Below are 22,685 nucleotides of genomic sequence, written 5' to 3' on the forward strand. Positions count from 1 at the left end.
AGAAGCCTAGAACCTGCCGGCAGATCGGCCCCATCCGGCCCCCGTCTAGTCCGCCCGTTTCTCCTGCTGTAAAGACTGAAGCCTTAATCAGCCGTTGGTCTCGTCTTAGATTCAGGAGCCACATGCCTACCCCATGCATGTTTAATACCCTCACTGTATTACCCTTTACCACTTCTGCTGGGAGGCTGTTCCCTTATCTACCACCATCTCCGTGAAATAAGGGGAAGCCAGGGTTATAAAATCTTAAAATATAAAGTAATCTTTTTATTGTGACTGTACACCAGTGGAGTGATCGCATAATTCCATTGACGGCCAACGAGGGCAACTCTGTGACGCACAAGTGAGCTATCAGTCCCCTAAAGGTGCGGGACTACACTTCTCATGACGCTCAGCCTGGACGGCTCGGCAGACCTCCGCCGGAGCAGGTTGTCTATGTCTATCCCGCAATGTCCTCTCCAGCCGTCAGCATGGCCGCGGCCGCCAAGCGTTCTTCTCACGCGACGCGCTGACTCCTTATCTCATCTAAAGAGGGTTTACCCAGACCAAAAAGCTCTCAGCAGTCTCAGCCGTCCACTCGCCCCGCGAGCAAGCGGCACCCGCGTTATCAGTGAAGAGGAACGCCACACACGCGCCCTTCCAGCAAACACTAGAGACGAGTGACTCTCACAGCGCAGGCTTCCGAGGGTCAAGCCGGGGGCCAAAAGAGGATTAACGGCACCGAAAGGCCTTTACCCCCCCCCCCCCCCGCCGGCTTAACCCCTGGAGCTCCAGAGGGGGGGGAACAACCGGCCCAAAGGGTTAACTCGGGGCTTGGGATGGGTGTGTAGGGAACCGGCGTGAATCAGCCGCGGAGGACGTTCTGGCACGGCTCTGGTTTAAGAATGTGGATTAGAACAGCTTTTCCACAATCTGTGATCGGCGCATGCGAGGAGTTAAAGCCCAGCGTGCGTCGCCCGTCCGTCGGCTCTGCTCATCACAGCCGCTGCCCCCGCGCCCTAGACGTGGGCATCGCCCGTCCGTCCCCCCCGACGTATCAGAGATTATTATACTTTAGTTATAAAGCGCCGACAGATTCCGCAGCGCTGTACAAAGAGATCACGAGTACGGTCAGAAGGAAATGCCCTTCGGAACTGAAACCATATTTGCGTATGAGGTCATGTCGTGATGTAATAGTAGGGCTGAACCAATCCCTATCCACCTATAAACCCGACGATCACGGAATGATCAAATGTCCCGGCCGTTCCAAGAAATCATTATTTAGGAACATTTTGTCTCGTTCCGAATTTTTCAGGGAATGCTTAATTGCCATGTGACACCGAAGCAGCCGCGGATAGGCTGTTGCTTTAGAAGCGGAAGCTGTTCAAGTAACCGATCGGCTGACATTTATTTGCTTAACGCCGGAGAGTGCAGCGAACGGCTCATATAACAGGAACAGAACTCTGTCTGCCTCCTTACAGGTGCAGAGAAACATAGAAGCTGCCGGCGGATCGGCCCCATTCGGCCCCCGTCTAGTTGCCCGTTTCTCCTGCTGTAAAAACCTTAATCGGTCGTTGGTCTCGTCTTTCATTCCGTAGCCGTATGTCTATCCCATGCGTGTTTAATCCTCTCACTTTATTACCCTCGACCACCTCTGCTGGGAGGCTGTTCCACTTATCTACCCCCCTCTCAGTAAAGTAAAACTTCCTTCTATTCCATCTCAGCGTCTGACCCTCTAGTGTTAGATTCCCGTCTCTTGTTGTAACTTTTCCCTTTGTTTGAAATAAACTCCCCTCCTGTCCTTCATTAAATCCCTTTATGTATTTAAATGTCTCTCTTCCACTCACTCTCTTCTCCCCCCATCTCTCTCTCCCCTATCCCCTATCTCTCTTCTCCACTGTCTCTCTTTTTCACCCCCCCATGTCCATCTCTCTCCTCTATCCCCTCTCTCTCTTCTCTCTGTGTCGTCTCCCCCTTTCTCTCTCTCTCTCCACTATCCCCTCTCTCTTCTCTCCCCCGTCTCTCTCTCTCTCCCCTATCCCCTCTCTCTCTACTCTCCCTTCTCTCCCCCCCCCTCTCTCTCTCTCTCCCCTATACCCCGTCTCTCTCTCTTTTCTCTCCCCCGTCTCTCTCTCTCTCCCCTATCCCCCGTCTCTCTCTCTCTCCCCTATCCCCCGTCTCTCTCTCTCTCTCTCTCCCCTATCCCCCGTCTCTCTCTCTCTCTCTCCCCTATGCCCCATCTCTCTCTCTTTTCTCTTCCCCGTCTCTCTCTCTCTCGCTCCCCTATCCCCCGTCTCTCTCTCTTTTCTCTCCCCCGTCTCTCTCTCTCTCTCTCCCCTACCCCCCGTCTCTCTCTCTTTTTTCTCCCCCGTCTCTCTCCCCTATCCCCCGTCTCTCTCTCTTTTCTCTCCCCTATCCCCCGTCTCTCTCTCTTTTCTCTCCCCCGTCTCTCTCACTTTTCTCTCCCCCCTCTCTCTCTCTCTCCCCTATCCCCCGTCTCTCTCTCTCTTCTCTCCCCCGTCTCTCTCTCTTCTCTCCCCTATCCCCCGTCTCTCTCTCTTTTCTCTCCCCCGTCTCTCTCACTTTTCTCTCCCCCCTCTCTCTCTCTCTCTTCTCTCCCCCCTCTCTCTCTTCCCTATCCCCTCTCTCTCTCTCTTCCCTATCCCCTCTCTCTCTTCCCTATCCCCTCTCTCTCTCCCCCGTCCCTCTCTCCCCCCAAGCTGGACACACTGAGATCTCTTAGTCCCCGTTTTAGTCGCCCTCCTCTGATCTCTCTGCCCCCCGAGCAGGTCACTCCGGCTAACAGCAGGTGACAAGATTTGGCGTTCTTCGCTCTCCAAAAGCCCGGCGTGAGAGTCCAGCGCGGCGTGCGGCGGGAGCGGCTCTCTGTTTGCTGAACTCAGGAGTCTGCCGTGCATGGCACATACTCCCAGCAGCTAAAGAATGAGCTGGCAAGGGACACATTGTAACCAAACATCCATAAAACCAGTTCTGGGGGAGATTCAATCATTTGTTATCCTCGAGGTTGCCACAGAAACGAAGGAACGTGAAATCTCCACCGGGACGGCCGTTCTGGGTCAATACGACCAAAACGAAAACTACCACTGGAAATAAATCCGACCCCACTCCGACCCCACTCCCAAACGGCACCCGACCCCACTCCGACTCCACTCAGACCCCACTCCCAAACGGCACCCGACCCCACTCCCAAACGGCACCCGACCCCACTCCGACTCCACTCCCAAACGGCACCCGACCCCACTCCGACTCCACTCCCAAACGGCACCCGACCCCACTCCGACCCCACTCCCAAACGGCACCCGACCCCACTCCGACTCCACTCAGACCCCACTCCCAAACGGCACCCGACCCCACTCCCAAACGGCACCCGACCCCACTCCGACTCCACTCCCAAACGGCACCCGACCCCACTCCGACTCCACTCCCAAACGGCACCCGACCCCACTCCGACCCCACTCCCAAACGGCACCCGACCCCACTCCGACTCCACTCAGACCCCACTCCCAAACGGCACCCGACCCCACTCCCAAACGGCACCCGACCCCACTCCGACTCCACTCCCAAACGGCACCCGACCCCACTCCGACTCCACTCCCAAACGGCACCCGACCCCACTCCGACTCCACTCCCAAACGGCACCCGACCCCACTCCGACCCCACTCCCAAACGGCACCCGACCCCACTCCGACTCCACTCCCAAACGGCACCCGACTCCACTCCGACCCCACTCCCAAACGGCACCCAACCCCACTCCGGTAACGAGACCTACCCCGGCCGCTGACAGGGATTTAACCCTTCCCAGCCCCTCCTGCACCTGTGAAGTGGCAGCACTAAGCTGCAGCTTCTGATACGACAGGAGCTCGTGCGGGGTGATTAGAAGGAAAGCGAGGAAGGGTGTAACCCTGTGTGAAGTTACAATGTGGCACCGGTGAGCTGGAAGACGCACGGACATACGGACACACGGTCACGCCGCCCATCACTACTGGCGATCAGATATATCGATCTCTGCAGATATCACCCCTGCGCTCCTCCCGGGTATCGTTCGGCTAAAGCCAGCCGTATCTCTTTGTGATTGGCCAGAAAAGGCTATTAACCCATTGGGTACCAAAGCACCAGCTTGGCCCCCGAAGGTCGTCGGGCGCTGCAAGCTTCAAACCCCCTTTCTAAGAACCCCAGATCCACCGGCAGTGACTCCAGCGGCCCGTCGCCGGACTGATAGCGCCCCCCGTGTGTCACATATAGCTTCGCGTATAGAAAAGAAAGAATTCTGCTTCTTATTAGAACTTTCCTGCGCAACCCACAACGGGCGCTCCTCTCCTGCTCACAACATCTAAAACAAAGCCTGTTCCCTGACACTCAACCCCAAACACATCATTTATTACTGAGGAAGCCACGCTCGGCCAGCACTCACCTCTCATGTCATCCGCAAACCCCACGACACCTCTTACTCGAGTGCTGTAGCTTCTTCTAAAGATCCTTCCTGACGAGCAGATCCCAAATCCACCGCATTCGCCGGGTCAGCAATCGTTGGTCATTTTCCGGGTCGGTATCGCGTATTCCAAGTTTATTTCCCAGCAGTTGCTCCGTCCGTCGTTCTCTCCCAGTTCCATCCAGTAACCCTCTACACTGGGAGACAATCTCTCTCTCCCTTTCCTCCACGCCTCCCCTCTGTCCCTCCCTATTTTCCTGATCTCCCCTCCCTCCCGTCCTCCTCCTCCTCCTCCTCCTCAGGTTGGAAGCCAACTAATCTCTTTAAAGTTTGGATTTCTTGAAAAACCGATAATAAAATCTCGTGTTGAAGTCTCACCAATTTCCTAATTTCTGTGATTTTTCCCTTTAAAAGGAATTTTTACTATTTATTTTAATCAATTTAATTGAGAAATAATTTTATTTTATTTTACGGTTTTGGTTGTAATCGATCTCTTTATGTTTCTAAAGAGATGTCAAAACTAGAGCGCCAACATACTCCATAATGCAGTACAATGCTCGGCAATAACGATCGGTAATGTTTAATTAAATAATTAGGAATTTATGATTGGAAAACACATCAAGAAGACGAAAGAACGGAACAGTGCTGAAGAATTTCTAAGCGCGGTCTCCAGGTGACGGGGGAAGGCTTTTCTCGCTGCACCGGGCACTTCCTGTCAAGTCTCAGGTCAGTCTGATGCTCGTGAAGTCGTCTTCTGGGAAAATAGGGGAAAATGTAAGTATGCAATTGAGGTTTAGTAACCCGAGCCGGAGAGCCCCAGACTAGACGTTTAGCTAGAAGCACAGCAGGGCACAAAAGGGGGGATGAGGGCAGCTCAGACCACCTCTGCCTGTGCTCCACCTACCTCCAAAAACTCCATTGTGTCACTTGCTACCTAGGGGCTGGCTACAAAGACTTTTTTGGAGCCTGGCGGGGCACGGCTAGTCTTTGATCCATGAACGTCCATCTAGCTATCCGTGGAAACCGTTCCGTATTGTACTAGAAGTGCTCTGCTTGTTTATTGAATCATGTGAAGAGGGTTTGCGGTCTTTTGCAGTAGTTACAGTAGTGGCCTCCTTCCAGAAGTGGCACAGACAAATCACCCTCGAGCGATGTGACAGATAAAACATTTCCTTTCAAGTGTTTGCTCTGTTGGCTCGCGTGCTTGCTGTAGATGCACCCGGTGTGTGTGCAGTACCAGCAGGTGGCTGATAGTTCCTCCAACCAGATGAGGTGGCATTTACAGTTCAGGTGGAGCTGTTTGCCAGCTGAGTCAGGCCACCCTTAAATGCCAATACACTGCAGTGAACAGGCATGATAGTGGTGTCTGCCACCACTGCTGGGGGGCTATCCCATGAAAAAATGACTCTTTCTAAAAGCCAATTAATATGCGTTTTCAGTGAGCTCCCTGGTGCCGTCTCTGAGCGAGATTGATGAGGTTCTTTAGAAAAGAAGATTAGACCAATTGCTTCTGTAACGCAGTTTGCAGCAATTTATTTTTTAATATATATATAAATATATTCTTTTTACCAAAAAGTGAAAATAAAATGTGGAATTTAAATGACACAAAACCGCCACCAGAGGGAGCTATTACACTCTTCTATTTCCTATAATATTACAAGACATCATTATTATTACTACAAACATATAGAGTGTATCCTTCCATAATAAGCCACACGGTAATTCTTTGTTTTGTTTTAATTCTTACACCTGCTTTCATGTTATTCTCTTCTTACGTAAATATTTTTTATATTATAGTATATATCGAGGCTGAAAGGGGACATCAAACCCAATATTTCTTTTAACCCTTCATTATTCTGTTCCTGAGTCTTCCTGTACATTAGCCGATTTTAGTTATATATATACAGTATAATCTAATATATATATATATATACACACACATATATATTGGTGTTTAGCGATTTCCACCCGCACTTGTATGCCATGGGAGCCACCGTCTTTACTCCCTGTTCCTGGGATCTGCTGATTATCCCCCGTTATTAAGTTGCTGAATGTTGTTGATTGGTTCGCGCAGAAGGGAGAGAAAGTCAGGACAGGAACTTTCGATTGGTTTAAACTCTTGAATTTCATTTTTGTGCCCCAAGCTCCTTCCAGCGAGACAGTTCTTCTTTAAGATGCGGCCGGTTACTGCCCCTGATACGGTTACAAAGGTTACTCCCGACAAAGGTCTCGTTGTGCCGCGGACGGGGTATTGTTTGTTAATACTCGAGAACAGCAGTTTTCTCTCCTACCACTAAATTCTTCCATCCACCCATCCCACGAAAACATTATCCAGTGCTACCTCTCACCATATCAAATAGCCATCAGGGGGTACTTTTCCTGAGGGGTGGGGGTTAGTTGTCCCCCCACCAAGCCCTTTTTATGTGACTTTGTGCCCCATGGCAAGTTATTTGTGTAACCGAGTGGGGCATTTAGAAGAATATTGGGTTTTATTTACCCCGTTTAATTTATAAAGCCGTTTCTATACACATTATCGGGGCTTTTAGGGCCGTAGAACCCTGCGATCCCCTCATACCCAGCAAACATTCTGAGCTCCTAGGACAGAGGGCCCTATATTACCCACCGTGGATTTATCTCTGCTATATACCGATAAAAGCGACCGGCAACAAAGGCAGAAGAAATTCACAGGCGTTGTTTTATGTCGATTTTATTAGAAAACCTGTCCCTTTAATAGTCACCCACATAAGAAAGACGGGCAGAACTGTCCAGGAAGAGGCAGCGCTTCCTTTCGCATAATAACCTCATTAGAACGCGGCAGCCCGGGTTGGAAAGAGGGAAAGCTTTGCCTCTCCTTGTAGAAACGGGAACGTCAAGGGCTAGCAGGAGAAAATATATCCATTTTAACAGAAAATGTGGAGATGGAGCTGCTTTCTGCCATCGTCCAGGGGACGTTCCCGGTGATCACAGATGGTATCGGGGTGCAGCTCGGGCCGCCAGTATTCTGGGTGTGGGATCCGTGATGAGGTTAGAGGAAAAGGCCGGGATGTAGAGCAGCCAAACGGGTCTCGAGAACGTCTTCAGCCGGCAGATTTTCTTCAGTTCTTTTTGGCTTTGGGGGTGTCGTACTTTCTCTTGCTGGAGTACCACAGCAGGAGGGGGATTCCAATGGACGGGAGAGTCATCACCCCAAACGCGGCCCAGTCCAGCTGAGGAACACAAAGGGAAAGCCGTGTCAAAGAAACCCGAGCGCACTCTCTCGACCTCTTTGTTGCGTGGGTTTTGTACGGTATCTACCTCCCAGGTTCCGTTCTTGCGCCCTTGCTGTTCTCTCTCATTCCCTCGCTTGTACGTTAATAGCCCCGTAATCTCTTTGTCCCGCTGCTGGAAGCCGCCTTAAACACCATCTGTCTAAAACCAGCAAGCAGATTGACTCGCTCCCCGCCGCGGCTCTACTCGGGTGGCTCACTTGCGGACTCGATCGCACGCCTTAATCGGTTCCTGCCTCGTCTGCTCGCCTCTCTGTCCGGAGCCGGCCCTCGTATAAACAGAAAAGTCTACATCCTCACCTTAAATTACGGACTCCTGCCTACGTAACTCGGCCCGCTTCTTGTGCTAACAGCATTTATCCCTTCACATCAGATTCCCCCAACCCTGCGTCCCCTACCTGCCCCTCTCATTGGCTTTATATAGTTACAATTCCATGCAAATGCCCCTTTTGGGGGAACTCTGCCACACTAGCAGTCTATAGCCATTCTGTTCCTCGTCCCTAAGCCTGGAAACCTTTGTGCAGCGCTGTGGAATCTGCTGGCGCTATATAATGTTTGGCCATATTTTTCCTAATCTTCGGGCTTCTCCTCCAGATCTTCTTCCCACCTCTGTGAATAGCAAAGGACCGTAAAGCACTTACAAAGTGAGGGGAGAAGCGCCTGTCGAACTCGCGCTGGGCCAGGATCCCTCCTTGTCCGGGGGCGCTGGTGTATCCAACCTGCGGAATAAACACGCGGAATAAACACGCTTGGAACGGAACAGGAGATAGGAAGCGTGTTGGGGCAATTGGAATACACTGGATCCGTCAGCGTGGACCGCGTGGGGGTCACAGCGTCGCCGGGTCCCTTTACTACACTCTAGCCCATAGCCGTTCAGAGCGATCACTCACCACGACTTGCGCTCCTTCTTGTGCCAGGTAGGTGATGGTAGCCGACGTGAAGTTAAAGTAGCCTGCTTTCAGGGGTCTGAGTACCACGGTGTGCGATACGTTACTGGCGCTGTATAGAAGACCGTTAAGAACCTGATAACGCGGAGTTAAAGCCCACAGAGTCCCTTCATTCCAATAACATCATTCTAGTCCCCGTCACACAAGCGTATTACAGTTAGCTGGGGGTGTGATCGTTTCACGATATTAATGAACGTCGATTGACACGCGTGTGAAAGATGCGGTTTTCAATTAAAGGAGACAGACAGACAGACGATGCGTCTCGATGGTAAAAGGATACGGCGCGATTCTGTCCCATTTCACATTCAGCATCCCGGAGACGATGCCGAAATCTTCTGGGGGGAATGAATCGTCCGACAGCTCGACTTCCAGAGCGGCGCTGCGGGGAGACGGACAGAAAAACGCTTAAAACTCTCCCGCTGGCGACAGGCAGCCGGCCGAGGATGAAGAGAGTTACAAACACAGCCATGACGCTAAATGAATGAGAAATGTATCTGACCGGCATTTACATGCAAAGTATAAAATCTCCCTACGACACCAGTGCAAGAGCTCAACATACCCAGCAATCCATATGTCTGTCTGCCAAGAATTATATAAACAATATACAATATATAAACACAACAATATAATATCTAAAAAATATATAATATTTATAATATATAAACCATATATAATAATATAATATATATTTATGTATACATATTTTATCTGTTTTTATGGGGGCCTAGAGCTTGAATTTCATATCACCGCTTGCCCTAGTAGCCCGCAGGTCTGATACAGAGTAACCGGGTGATACCGGCATGGCTGCTAGGGGTATACATTAGACTGTATAGAATAGGATATGTTTATTATGATAGTAAATTTGTGTTGGAGAGCCCTGTTTGTGAGGGTCCGGGGGTCTCACCTGGAGCCCACGTTGTAGATGTTGTACTGCAGCGTCAGATCCTTTCCTTCCACCGCGTATCTGTTAAGCAGAGACTTGGAGGCCAGCAGCCGCGCTCCCTCCTCGCACTGGACGGCCACCAAAAGGGCCACGAACACAACGAGTAACGTCTTCATCTGAAAAGCAACAAACACACCCGTTATTACCGCTGTATTCTACAACTGTCAAAGCCATCGAGGGGTTATGGAAACCTGACTTTTTAGGACCCACACGAGGACATCTTTAAGGAAAACTAGAGATATTAAAGGCATTATCTACTAAATATATATATATATATATATATATATATATATATACACATATATATATCAAGCCGTACAGAGTCGATTGGTTCCGATAGATTCCCCGCACGCTTTACGCTGATGTGTCACTTTTACGGTAACCGGTATACCCCCCTGCTGGTGTATGCATGTAACACACGTGTGCTACGGGTCACGCTGTATTTACACGGCAGTCACAATTCTAACTGCTACGGGGCTTCGAAAAGAAATCAGAATAAATGGGGCGTTCCATTGGGGGGGGGGGGACAGGAAAGAAGACCCCCCATTAGTAATAATTACCAACATAGTAACAATATGCTAATAACCCCCCCATCCAAAAGCTGCCAGACCCCAGAGCTAGCAATCATTTTGAACTCCATATGATGGGGCAACGTGAACAGCCTCACCTACAATAAATGGGAAGCCCCAAATAATATATAGAAGCCCAAAGCAACAGAGATAGAATCAGACAGCCCCAGGGTTAGAGCACAGGGGTCTCTGCCCCCCATAACACGTAGATGACCCCCTTCCCTATTCTGCCTTAGACCCCCTTCCTGCCCCGGCTATAATCCCCAGACCTCACTCGTGCACCATATAACCCTCATACTTGCCCCATTCCTCAGTTACTCGCCCAATCGCCCCCGATCAGGCCACTCGCTGCTAGTAACCCTCCCGAGACCTCCCACGGTGCCAAAGCCAAATAGCCTTTTCTGAGAGAGACTCAATCGGCCATCTGCCCCAATACCCCATCCTCTACATTAATTACTCCACTCACCCCTGCAGATGCCTCTCCTGCCCTAGCAGCCACACTCACCCTTTCAGTCCTAGCTGGGCGACAAAAACTGCACTAACTCCGCCCACCCCGGCAGCAAGGACACGTCAACTACAGCGAGCAGCGGATATCCGCTCGGCTGCCGCGGGTCATCACGGGAAGTGTAGTCTTTTCCGATAGTTTGAATCTCTCAATCATAGAGCACCATGTAGCGTTATTATACAGTCACATGGTAACCAGGCAGCAACGCATAAAATAGATTGTAAACTATTTCGAGCAGGGTTTTCCATTCTACTGCTAGACTGTAAGCTGCTTCTGACAGGGTCCCCTATTGTACCGCTAGACTGTAAGCTCCTTGGGACAGGGTCTCCCATTATACCACTAGACTGTAAGCTCCTTGGGACAGGGTCTATTATTATACAACTTGAATGTAAGCTCTTGGGACAGGCTGTGTCAGCTGATCAGGGCACCTTCGGTTGTTGCTGTGGGTGGTCTGCGCAGAGACCGCTGATTTGGGTACAAACGGCATCTCCAACCACTGACCCTCAAGTCTTTGGAAAGAGAAGAATTTGCGGTTAATAGAGGGTTATATACACAGATATTGTCTCCTTGTATCGCTCCCTTCCGTCTTTTTTATGCTCATAAAACTTTAACTATATGTGATTTTGTTTTTCTTTTTATCTATGACAAGTGTCAGACTCACAGGTTTGCAAATACCTGCTGCCAGGGCCTATGCATTTTACATTCTATGGTCTACCTATGGCAATAGCCAAAGTATTATTAAGTCTCTTTTCTCCATTGCCATCAGAGGGGCAACTAGGTCGTGGGTCCCACTCCGCGGCCTATTTCACCAAACCCTAGGACTTTTTTATGAGCTGTAGAACTAATCTATTTTTTGTAAGGCTATTTGAATCCATAAACTTTAATGTTAAGCAGAAAGCTACATTTCCCTTAAATTTTCACAAGCATGGCTAACCTTAAAGACTGTATAAATCCCGAGCACGTGGATCATTACTACATACATAGGGACTGATGCCCACCATAGCAAAAAATGAAACAGAACCATAAAAAATAGAATTTATTGCAATAAAACACAATATGAAATGTTTCACTCTAGTATATAATACGATATATGCATTGTGCATTATGTCTTTGCTGCCTCCCACTTGCCCTGTATTAGCAGCAGGCAATACCCCATCCATCTTAAATATGCCCCTCTACTTCATTTCCTAATTTAGCCATGAGAGTGTGCCTTAAGAACTAAGTCTTGAAAACTACAATTCCCATAATGCTTCAGCACCACCAGCAGCCTTTTGTACATAGCCTGGGCAGTGACTGGGACATTTAGGACTACAGCTCCCGGCAGCCTCTGCGGCGTGTCAGCAAAACGCATGCGTACTTCCCTAACGGTCACCATGCGGCTTCCCATAGTCAACCAAGCTTGCTTAGCCTAGCCCTTTTGGCTTCACGCCTTGTCGTGCTATTGGTTGGAGCCTTGCAGCGGTTGCCGCTTATTGGCCAGTAGGGCAAGGCGGTGGATTAGTGTGCACTGAGTAGGCGGAGGCTGTTCTTTTCTTTCTCCAGAAGCTTCTCTCCGTTTGCCGGTAACACCGCCTCAGCCCGCCGCCAAGATGATGGGCCGCCCGGTGCTCGTGCTCAGTAAGTAGACGGAGGCCTTAGGCGTGAGTGTGCGATAGTCTGCAGGGCTATGGTGGGAGCCGGACCTAGGGATGGGCTGGTCCGCCTCACAGCAGAGGGGCCCTCATGGTGGCTGTCCGTAGCTGTCTCATATATCCATTTCATTGATGTATATGTGTATATATATATGTGTGTGTGTATATATATGTATATATAATTTATTTAATTCTTCACGTTAATAGATTTGTGATGTATCAGCTACATACAATATACTCTACATATATGTCTCCATGCACACAATATAATGGCGGTACCCCTGGTTTTAGTATGTAAAATGTTTTGGGGAAAGATGCGTTTCCGGATGTAAACAGTGTAAATAAATGTCTATTTGTATTGTGTATATATGTATGTATATTGCACTAGTATTTGTGTTGACAGACAGGTGTATAATAACGGTAGGTGCGCCTGTCAGATTTGTTATACTACGAGTTCTGCGTGGACGGCCCTGCTGGATGCGGAGTGATTTACTGTACGTATGTATTCAATAAGATCGGAGCATGCTTGGTATAATTCTGCTCTCTGGCTATAATAATGTATATTGGCAACTAAGCTTTCTACAAATTTTTATTTTTTTTAATATATGTATATGTGCAGGGATTTGACACATGTTGTTACGCTCCGGTGTGTACAGCACACGCATGCCTTTGACTCTTTTTTTTTTTTTTTTCTTTCTTGTGTATTAGGTCAGAACATGAAGAGAGAGTCTGGCAGGAAGGTCCAGGCTGGGAACATCAATGCAGCCAAGGTACCTGTCCGTCCTACACGCATCTCTAACCTGGCGGGTGGGTTTAAAACCTTATCTTTACTGACTGGGAATACTTAATGTTTCAGACCATCGCTGACGTTATCCGGACCTGCCTCGGCCCGAGAGCGATGATGAAGGTGAGCTTCCAGACCCATACGCAGATGCGCTGTAATGTAAACGTGCTCTATAAGTAATAACGTGGGTGGCATAGCTTGGCACATGGGGCAGGAACGGCCTAGGCATACTAAATTGCAAGCGCGTTCTCTCCTCTTGTGCTCAGATGCTGATGGACCCGATGGGTGGCATTGTGATGACCAACGACGGGAACGCCATTCTCAGAGAGGTTTGTGAACCGTGTTGTTGCTGATGTTCTGCCTACCAGGTACAGGCTTTCTGATTGGTCACCACTTACCCCCTCTGCATCTCTCCTGCCTGTAGATCCAGGTGCAGCACCCAGCAGCCAAGTCCATGATTGAGATCAGCCGCACACAAGACGAGGAGGTTGGGGATGGGACCACGTCCGTTATCATCCTGGGTGCGTGTTGGGTTGCTCGACGTTTGGCTCGTTCTTTCCTCGGGCGCCGACATAACTTCTAACTGTGATTTCTGCGTTGTTTTCCAGCCGGTGAGATGTTGTCTGTTGCTGAGCAGTTTTTGGAGCAGCAGATGCACCCAACAGTGGTTATCAGCGCCTACCGCAAGGCTTTGGATGATATGATCACCGCTCTTAAGGAGCTTAGGTAAGAGCGTCTGCGTTCTTCGCTCGTTAGCGGGCTGTTCCTTTGTTTGTCTCCAGCTCTCTACAAATAGTCATATCTTTATTTCCCGTTTTCGAGGAATTTAAACTTGAACTGTCAATGTGTGCTGCGTGTATTCTACTTCAGCCGTGCAACATACAATATTACATGTAATGCATGGAAAATTTCCGATATGTTGCTTGAACTATTCCATCGGTCGCCATAGTCATAGCACTTCTCAAGCTGTTTATATGGAAATCCTTTGTGTAACGTCATTGACGAGGCTCTGCCTTCCCCGTAGCACACCTGTTGATGTGAACGACAGAGAAATGATGTTGAAGATCATTAACAGCGCTGTGAGTACCAAGGCGATAAGACGCTGGGCAGACCTCGCCTGTAACATCGCCCTGGATGCCGTGAAAACCGTGGAGTTCGAGGAAAATGGGAGAAAGGAGATTGACATCAAGAAGTACGCCAAAGTAGAGAAGGTGAGAGAAGCGTGCCGTGCGGCTTTCACCGTGTCTACCCTTTGCTACGGGTAGAGGGGGTTCTACGTAGCCCTTCATAGCCGGGGAGACTTATACAGCATTATTGGTGACCTTATCAGTGACTTGGGGGTCTTTGGGGCTCCTCATACCTGGTGACCTTCTGTTCAGAGTCCTCATCCCTAGTAGCTTGTCAGCCTCTCTGGATAAACACGATGCTTTGTGGCAACTAAGGCTATTTGCTGAATATCGTTGTGGTTTTTAACCCCTTCTCTGGTTTATCCTTGTTCCATTGGCTGATTTTTACAGTCTTATCATGAAACCACTCCTGCTTTTATTATCAGTAGCTTTACCCAAACATTTGCAATGTAAGGACGCCTTGGCTTTTGGGAGGCCGGGAGTGACTGCAGTTAAATAGATGTGTGTGTGTGTGTGTGTGTGTGTGTGTGTGTTATACACGCCTCAAACCATTGTTGCTAATGCAAGTTATTTCAGTTAACTGCTAATCCATCAATGTTGTGTTTCCCTGACAACAAAAGAAGTCTCCTGCCTGTCGTGTCGGCTGTACCTGTGGAGGACATGAGGCGCAATAAGATGAGGCTTTGTTCTTCAAAGAACTGGGAATGTGGAGGTTCTTTCTAGTAATGATTTAGCCATTTCCTATGTGAGGAACGTAGACGCCCGGTTCATTTCCAAGACCCCAGAGTTCATGAATTTTATAATTATTAATCCTGTTCTAGCGCCAGCTTGTTCCTGGATCTGGATACCTCGCAGGGCTAGGCAGTGATTGATTTGTTGGAAGCATCCTAATTCGTCTCTCTTCTGTTTTGTCAGATTCCCGGAGGGATCATTGAAGAATCCGAGGTCCTGCGTGGTGTCATGGTGAACAAAGATGTCACTCACCCCAAAATGCGTCGGTACATCAAGAACCCACGCATCGTTCTCTTGGATTGTTCTCTAGAGTATAAGAAAGGAGAGAGCCAGGTATGTGCGCTGCGGATAGACGGGGTCTCGTCTGTTGCAAGGTGATGAGGAAAGGTTGTGTGTTTAACGCTTTAAACTGTCTCCTCCAATATAGACTGAGATTGAAATAACCCGGGAGGAGGACTTTACCCGCATCCTGCAGATGGAGGAGGAATATATCCAGCAGATCTGCGAGGACATCATCCGCCTCAAGCCGGACCTTGTGATCACAGAGAAGGGGATCTCTGGTAAGCCTGGGTGGAGCGAGGGAATGAGCATTCTGTCTGAAGCCTGGGCCCCTGGCCTTGTATCCGGTTCAGCGCTGTCCTCCTCACTAAATAATGCTGTATTTGCAGATCTGGCTCAACATTACCTGGTAAAAGCAAACATCACAGCCATTCGCAGAGTACGGAAGACGGACAACAACAGAATAGCCAGGTAAGTGACTGGAAGCGGCGCTCTGCTCTGTTGGTTCCGGGTACAACAGGAATTATGTTTTGGAGGCTTTGCTGGTGGGGAATGTGGTTGCGGATCGTGATGGTCCATCCTTTTGTCAGGGCCTGCGGGGCTCGTATTGCCAGCCGTACGGACGAGCTGCATGATGAGGACGTGGGCACAGGGGCTGGTCTCTTTGAAATCAAGAAGATCGGTGATGAGTATTTCACCTTCATAACGGAGTGCAAGGACCCCAAAGCATGCACCATTATTCTGCGCGGGGCCAGCAAGGAAATTCTGGCGGTGAGTGGCTGCTCAGAGTTAATGTGTTAATTCTGCACAGCTAGCCTACGCCACGGATGACGTTCTGCGTTATCTTCCCCCGCAGGAGGTAGAGCGCAACCTGCAGGACGCCATGCAGGTGTGCCGCAACGTGATGATCGATCCTTACCTGGTTCCCGGTGGGGGCGCCGCGGAGATGACGGTGGCTCACATCCTCACAGAGAAGTCTAAGAGCATGACCGGCGTGGAGCAATGGCCGTACCGCGCTGTGGCCCACGCGCTTGAGGTCATTCCTAGGACACTCATACAGAACTGCGGGGCCAGCACCATCCGTGTGCTGACGTCTCTGAGGGTAAGATGGGTTTGCTTATTCTGTTAATTCACTGCCAAGGAATGGGTTTTGTTGCTTTTTGAGTAGAGGGATTCCCTTGGTTTCCATGGGGACAGCTCCATATTTAGGGCATTACCCCATTATAGACTTTAAGCTGGATATTTCTGTCGCCCTCCCCAGGCTAAGCACACCCAGGAGGGCTGCCAGAGCTGGGGCGTGGATGGCGAGGCGGGGGTGATCGTGGACACCAAGGAGCTGGGAATATGGGACCCGCTGGCCGTCAAACTGCAAACCTACAAAACTGCAGTAGAGGTAAGTGATCCAGGCAGGGGTAGTCTGTTAGTTGCCATGGTAATTGTAACCCGTTACAGTAATGAGATCTTTGGGCTGTGCAGCATATCCCCAACTTCTGGTAATTAAAGCCATCTGTGCCCCTGTGTTGGTGGTAGTCCTGAAAGTGTTGGGGCAACTGGAGGAACAAATGCTAAAAGGTGCATCAAACAACGCCGAGCATTTTCCCTTCCTGTGGAGGGACCTTCAGAGGGTCTCAGAAGATCCAGGTGTGGTTTATCGCACATGGTGAGATGAGAAAAGCAGTTCTGCTTCCAGGTCACTGGGCGGTCGACAGGAGAGAAGAAATAAATGAAAGTGATGAAATCAAAACTCGTTTTAGGGGGAGACAAGCAAAGTTTAACAAAGCGTTTACGTGTTGGAAAGTATTAAGAAGCTCACTAGGACTGGCCCTGATAGGGACTGGGTGTGTGCGCCAGTACACTTCTCCATTAATCATCCTTTTCACGCCTGCAGACTGCCATTCTTTTGCTCCGTATCGACGACATCGTGTCTGGTCAGAAGAAAAAGGGCGAAGACCACGGCCGGCCCGGCCCGGAGCCGGCACCCCAGGAGTGAGAGCGCCGGGGACACGAGACCGAAGTCTCAGCCGGAAGCAGACGCAGCACTTGGAACAGCTGTCCCTCAAGCTGATGGAGATTTGTCTGTCCTCATCCCCTATACTGTAACCAGAAGGGGGGCAGCATTTTGTATTTATTACTGTCTCAGGAGGGGGCCGGAGAAACCTTTAGGAGGAGCCGTTACTTGTAATGCCACTCGGCGCTAAATAAAAATTCATTTGGAAACCAAAGGGCTTGTGAGGCTTTTATTTTTCTGCTGCTTCGTTTCTTGTTTTTTTGTGGTTTTTTTTGAGTAAATTTACTCATCAGAAAACCGTAGGTTGGTTCCATTTGAGAGCCTAGAAAAGGCCCAGGCTGGCCGCGTAACTACTCATTCATATAACGCATCACTTCAACGTGCAGAGATACAGATATTACCATGAAGAAGGGACTACAGAGGTCTTTGGAACTTCTATCTTTTGCTTGATACTGAGGACACTGCTGGCCACTCCTTGAACTTAAAAGGTAAAATGCTTGTGTTAGGAGGCAGTTATGCCACACAAGGGGGTATTTTGTTAGGAAGCAGGTGCTGATGTCTTGTAATTTCTGCATAGAACACAGCAAGGAGCTGTTAGGTCATGATGTCATTCAGTAGCAGGGGGTGGTCGCTTGGCCGGTTAAGGTGAATGGGAGTTGGGGTCCAGAGTTGGCTCAGCGGCTTGCATCGTCCCTGACTGTGTTGAATGTAGAGAGATTGTTAGAAGAGTTATCACTGTACGCTATAGTCTGTTGCTGTGCAACGTTTATGGCTTGGGATAATGGATCCCTGCTCTCTGTGTGGGTTTTTTCTGGCTGAGGGTGATGGGAGGCGGTGAAGCCCCTGTAACCCTTTCCTATCTACCCTCTTGCTAGTGCTTCCTGGTCGGAGTGGCTTCCCGTTTAAGAGCGCGTGACGCGTGCATTTCATCCAGTCAGCTGACGATCACATGACTAGGAGCCGGAAGTGCTGGCCGGAAAGTTCGAAAACATGCCTGAGGGGATCTGGCTGGCCGCGCTCAGCGCGATCTGTGTTGTCCTCGGGGTGCTGGGAGAGCCCGAGGAGCCCGGCCGCAAGGTCAGTGAGGCAGGGGCTGGGGTGACTCAGTTACAGCCGCAAACACCCGCATTCTGACTACTGGGTGTGATGGAGGGCTTTAGAAATGAGGGGTTCTGAGGGGCAGGGAGCTTGTGTGACGGGTGAGGTGGTAACTAGAGCTGGGGGGGACGGGTGGCATGGGCTATTTACCTACTTTTCGGGTGTTGGTGGACTCCTGGGGTATAATGGGACAGGGCAATAAGAGAGACCCTTGTTGGGGGGGGGGTACTTGTGTGTTTTGGATAGGAAAGGGAGGTGGGTTGGGGGGGACCCTATCACCTAATACTGCAGGTAGAACAGAGGCCCAAACAACCCCCCACACCGGAGCAGGACTCTAGTGCATAGTGGTCTCAGCGGAATATAATTTTAGAATCCTGGTTGTTGGCGTTTTGTTATCTCCAGCCTCTTGTGCTTCTGTCCTGCTCCAATAGCGTGTCAGTTACTTCATGTACCATAAAGGGTTAAAGGAATAAATATTTTCTATGGAACCAGAAGTAAAAGAGGGAAGTCGGCTGCTGACCGCAGAGCCCAGGCAGAGCTGGCAGATGTTTTAAGATGATTTTCTAGGCCTAAAACCTTTTGCACACCGTGAGTTAAATGTTAGACGAGGGTAAAATATTTTTTTTCCACGAATTAACACCTTTTACGTTTTTAGGTGTCGCTGCACTACAACCCTGGCTTTCATAATACGTCGGTGAATCTGTTGCACGTTCGCGCGGTGGATAACAGTAGCACCATTCATTATGTCTGGAGCACGATCGGGGCCCCCACTGTCCTGCTCATATATACCTCAAATGCACATAGTGAGCTGCACGTTAACTGGACCAAGCTCTTGTCCCCATCCCCACACGGAGCCATCAGCATCAAACCGGCTGACAGCGTTCTTTACGCCACCGCTCTGCTCTTCAATAGGGTAAGTTCAGAATAATCACTTTTGTGCAGGATCTGCCATGTCTTGACATTAGTGGTCGGTGTCCTCTGCCGGGAGCGGACTCTGCCGCCGGTCGGTGTCCTCTGCCGGGAGCGGACTCTGCCGCCGGTCGGTGTCCTCTGCCGGGTGCGGACTCTGCCGCCGGTCGGTGTCCTCTGCCGGGTGCGGACTCTGCCGCCGGTCGGTGTCCTCGGCCGGGTGCGGACTCTGCCGCCGGTCGGTGTCCTCTGCCGGGAGCGGACTCTGCCGCCGGTCGGTGTCCTCTGCCGGGAGCGGACTCTGCCGCCGGTCGGTGTCCTCTGCCGGGAGCGGACTCTGTCGGTCTCCTAGACTTCCTGTCTTCTAGCCTAAGCTCCAGAACACTTAGTCTAATGTATTGGAGAGCTTTTAAAACCTGATGCCATGAATAAGCACCTAAGGTATTAATTAGTATCTGTATGTAATTGTATTATGTGTCTCCACTGTCTCCAGATCACTGGCTGACTCGACAATGCTCTTTTGACAGCTCGCTTAGTTTAGAGGATGTCAGATAGAAACGATCATACACGAGGAACAAGAATTTTGGTTAAATACATGCAAAACCAAATAGTTTTTTTTAGGCATAGACAGCTGGATCTGCTGCTACATGTTACCGCCTCTTACTTTGTTTTTGTTGTTTTGCAGATCTTTGAGTATTGGGACGTTAATAACACTGCTGACTTCTCCGGGACAGATGGGAAGTATTTTTACCCCGCGTATCACTTGTCTGACTTCCACTGGGAGAACACAAACGCAACGTTAAATTCCAGTTCTCTGACGGCTAACCTAACGGGACGCAGCATCTCTGACCCAGCTGAGAGCTTTCAGAATGGAAGCGTCACGTTCCGGGTGAGTGAGAGGGGTCTTAGGTCACGGCTAATCCGTTTACTCAGGGTCAGGACTCAATGCAGCCACAGACGCAGGTGTTTTAAGCCAGCTGTCCGAGGTGCCATTGGATAGCACGGTCAAACTGACGTTCCTTCGTACTCCTCCTGTGAGAATAAATTGTGCTGCAGATCTGTGCCACAGTCACAGGTGACCTCCGTTATATTTTCTACCAGGTATCTGCTTATGGTAGTTCCGGTCGGGATCTGGCGTCCCCACGTCTGCTCCATAACGCCAATTGCTCCAAGCTGGAGTTTCTGCTGTCAGGTGTCAATCCCCGGGGTAATAATTCCCGTTTTGCCATGGAGATGGTGGCCCTGGAGAAGAAGGACGGACGCAAAAAGATAGAGTCTGTTCGTTCCATCAACGATGAGTACACCCCAACAGTTTTCGAGGTGAGTTAGCGTTTGCTATTTACTTGTGATGCTGGACCAGGTGGAGCACGCCCAGTGAATGCAGCGCAGTCTTTTAACCAGTGTCTCTGTCGCACAGGTGGCACAGCTCCTTTCAGACACTCCCAATGCCAGCCACGCTCTGGGCTACCTCCAGTGGAAGTCTGTGGCTTACGGTTCTACTAATGGCAAAAGGGAGGAAGCTCATCCGTGCCGGTTCTATACGTTGCGAGGTGTTAATGGGACTCTGGAAGTTCCCAGTATAGTGCACGCGTTCTTCGGAGAGGACCTGACCGAGCGATATAACGTAGAAGCCTTCAATGTTTCGTTTGGGGTCGCAGATGGAGACTTTTATGCCAAACACAAGTTTTTAAGCTGGTGAGTGTAGTCCTCTGTAAATATTTATTTACGTTTGTTTTCTCCCCCTATTTCATATTCATATTTAGATTCAAATTGTTTGAAACATTTAATGTTATCGCAGGTCGGCGCTGATCGGATACGGGACGCCTCCCAAGGACTCCTTCTCTACGCTAGTGATTTGTATCATGGCGGTGGCGCTGGGTACTCCCCTGGTTTTGCTGATCCTTGGCGCCATCGTGGTGGCCACTCTGAAGAGCAGAGTCTACTCTAATTACGAGCCTATTAATTAACTGACTCGTTGACCGCAGAGCTCGAGCCCGCACTGGAAGTCTTTGCGCATGCTCCGATTAACTGACCTTGTTGTAGCAATAAGATTGGAACTCGATAATCGCCCCTTTATTTGGGGACCCAGGGTGATTTATTTTTTTTTCCAATCTCCTGGGGTATCAGGGAGTTGTTTACGTTTTACGAGCCAACGTGTGGCTTTGTATAACCCTTCGAGTGGCGAAAAAGGAGTCTTACAACCCATTACCTCGGTGACCCAACCTGATGCCCCCCAAGGATCGCTTTAGGGACTTTCTCCAGGTGCCATTTTGCTGCAGATTAATTTTGTTTTCTAGCCAATTTCTTGCCTTTTTGTATTTTTGGTGTGTCAAACATATGATGCCGCATGTTAAGAAGAACCCGATACTCGTGTGTCGCCTTACGGCTTTCAGAGCTTCATTTAATAGGAGGGTCAGCATACAGGATAATCACTGGGCATTTAGAACTTGTCTGCCTTATGTATTTGATGCTGCTGTTTCCTGTATGTCACAATGACATCACTAAGATACAGGAAGTGACATGGAGAGTGGAAACTGTATAACTGCATAATCTTCTTTCATTCCTAACCACTAAACGCATGTGTAGGTGTGTGGGGGGGGGCTGCCTCACTCACTACAGGAAGAATAGGGTGTAGAAAATATGTATGAATAGAATTTTGTAGATTTTGTGTTATTTTACATTTATTTTTATGATTCCTTGGAATATCAACAATAAACAAAAAAATATTCAGGTAGTTGAGGGGCAAAGCATGTTTTTTTGTTTCTTTTAACTTTTTCTTCACTGTGTTTTTCTTTGATGACTTAAAGCGTTGGATTAAAACCTTCACAAACTGACCATTTTGTCCTCTGCAAAATTCCACTCTTAATAATTTGCCTTTTGTTCTATATATTACCAATTGTCTTTTATTAAAAAAAGAAATAAATAAAAAACATTTTAATCTATAAATTGCAGACAAAATTAAGAAAATCACGGGTTAATTTTCTGGGTTTTTTTTATTATTATTTAAAACTATAAAATCACAAAAATACACATGATTCATTGGTTGTTTACATTATTTACATTATTAAGTATAGCTTTATATAGCGCCATCGTACCCCAAAATGTTTCCAGGTAACCAGTTGGCTTCCTTACAGTCAGAGGTGCAGAAAGTCACTGGATCTGTGTTGTAAACCGGTGGTTTGATCAGGGTCGGGCAAAAGCGTCTGTGGCAGGTGCCTATGGGTCCTTTTCTGAAATCGCTGCTGCAAAGCCCTGTCCTGCCTGTCCGTCTGGTGTTTCCTGGTCTAGCAGATGGGATTCCTGGGGCCGGTGTCCGCAGCCTCTCTGCTCCCTTGGCGATCCCTGGTGTCCATGGCTCCAGGTATGTGACGAGAAATCTTGGTGCCATCTGTCACACTGGCCACAGAGCCACATAGAGTAGCTCTGTCTCTTGTAAGTACACAGATGAGAGGCCCTAGGCA

At 49.3% G+C, this 22,685-nt stretch overlaps 3 protein-coding genes across 3 annotated transcripts; 2 read left to right on the forward strand and 1 right to left on the reverse strand.

Moving 5' to 3' along the window:
• Positions 1-7,521: 7,521 nt before the first annotated feature.
• LOC149280491 (translocon-associated protein subunit beta) lies at positions 7,522-9,698 on the reverse strand. Its single transcript, XM_089500512.1, has 5 exons — positions 9,544-9,698; positions 8,920-9,018; positions 8,583-8,691; positions 8,334-8,411; positions 7,522-7,632 (listed from the first exon to the last, which is right to left on the reverse strand). The coding sequence occupies exons 1-5, from the start codon at positions 9,696-9,698 to the stop codon at positions 7,522-7,524; spliced, it is 552 nt and encodes a 183-aa protein (XP_089356638.1).
• A 2,547-nt stretch (positions 9,699-12,245) lies between these two features.
• LOC149280492 (T-complex protein 1 subunit gamma) lies at positions 12,246-17,199 on the forward strand. The gene is made up of 14 exons (XM_089500482.1): positions 12,246-12,273; positions 12,996-13,057; positions 13,144-13,194; positions 13,338-13,400; positions 13,496-13,592; positions 13,680-13,797; positions 14,096-14,282; positions 15,114-15,263; positions 15,358-15,490; positions 15,599-15,680; positions 15,800-15,980; positions 16,066-16,311; positions 16,471-16,602; positions 17,098-17,199. Exons 1-14 carry the CDS (start codon positions 12,246-12,248, stop codon positions 17,197-17,199), a joined length of 1,632 nt encoding a protein of 543 aa, XP_089356608.1.
• Positions 17,200-18,207: 1,008 nt separating this feature from the next.
• LOC149280493 (glycosylated lysosomal membrane protein A-like) lies at positions 18,208-21,191 on the forward strand. The gene is made up of 6 exons (XM_089500484.1): positions 18,208-18,294; positions 18,971-19,228; positions 19,910-20,113; positions 20,326-20,544; positions 20,642-20,919; positions 21,023-21,191. The coding sequence occupies exons 1-6, from the start codon at positions 18,208-18,210 to the stop codon at positions 21,189-21,191; spliced, it is 1,215 nt and encodes a 404-aa protein (XP_089356610.1).
• Positions 21,192-22,685: the final 1,494 nt, after the last annotated feature.

This window comes from Sceloporus occidentalis, unplaced genomic scaffold (assembly GCF_023333645.1).
Source record: "Sceloporus occidentalis isolate IW3139 unplaced genomic scaffold, rSceOcc1.0.p SCAF_155, whole genome shotgun sequence".
Lineage (NCBI taxonomy): Eukaryota > Metazoa > Chordata > Lepidosauria > Squamata > Phrynosomatidae > Sceloporus > Sceloporus occidentalis.

What these genes read in the sequence shown, in the direction of transcription:
- LOC149280491 (XM_089500512.1), bottom strand. Translation starts at nt 9,698, where the DNA reads ATGAAGACGTTACTCGTTGTGTTCGTGGCCCTTTTGGTGGCCGTCCAG. An exon ending in ATCTACAACGTGGGCTCCAG is followed by an intron (nt 9,019 to 9,543) that starts GTGAGACCCCCG and finishes GTCTCCCCGCAG; the next exon opens with CGCCGCTCTGGAAGTCGAGC. An exon ending in GGCGCTTCTCCCCTCACTTT is followed by an intron (nt 7,633 to 8,333) that starts GTAAGTGCTTTA and finishes TGTGTTCCTCAG; the next exon opens with CTGGACTGGGCCGCGTTTGG.
- LOC149280492 (XM_089500482.1), top strand. Translation starts at nt 12,246, where the DNA reads ATGATGGGCCGCCCGGTGCTCGTGCTCA. An exon ending in ATAAGAAAGGAGAGAGCCAG is followed by an intron (nt 15,264 to 15,357) that starts GTATGTGCGCTG and finishes CCTCCAATATAG; the next exon opens with ACTGAGATTGAAATAACCCG. An exon ending in CACAGAGAAGGGGATCTCTG is followed by an intron (nt 15,491 to 15,598) that starts GTAAGCCTGGGT and finishes CTGTATTTGCAG; the next exon opens with ATCTGGCTCAACATTACCTG.
- LOC149280493 (XM_089500484.1), top strand. Translation starts at nt 18,208, where the DNA reads ATGCCTGAGGGGATCTGGCTGGCCGCGCTCAGCGCGATCTGTGTTGTC. An exon ending in ATGGAAGCGTCACGTTCCGG is followed by an intron (nt 20,114 to 20,325) that starts GTGAGTGAGAGG and finishes ATTTTCTACCAG; the next exon opens with GTATCTGCTTATGGTAGTTC. An exon ending in ACACCCCAACAGTTTTCGAG is followed by an intron (nt 20,545 to 20,641) that starts GTGAGTTAGCGT and finishes TCTGTCGCACAG; the next exon opens with GTGGCACAGCTCCTTTCAGA.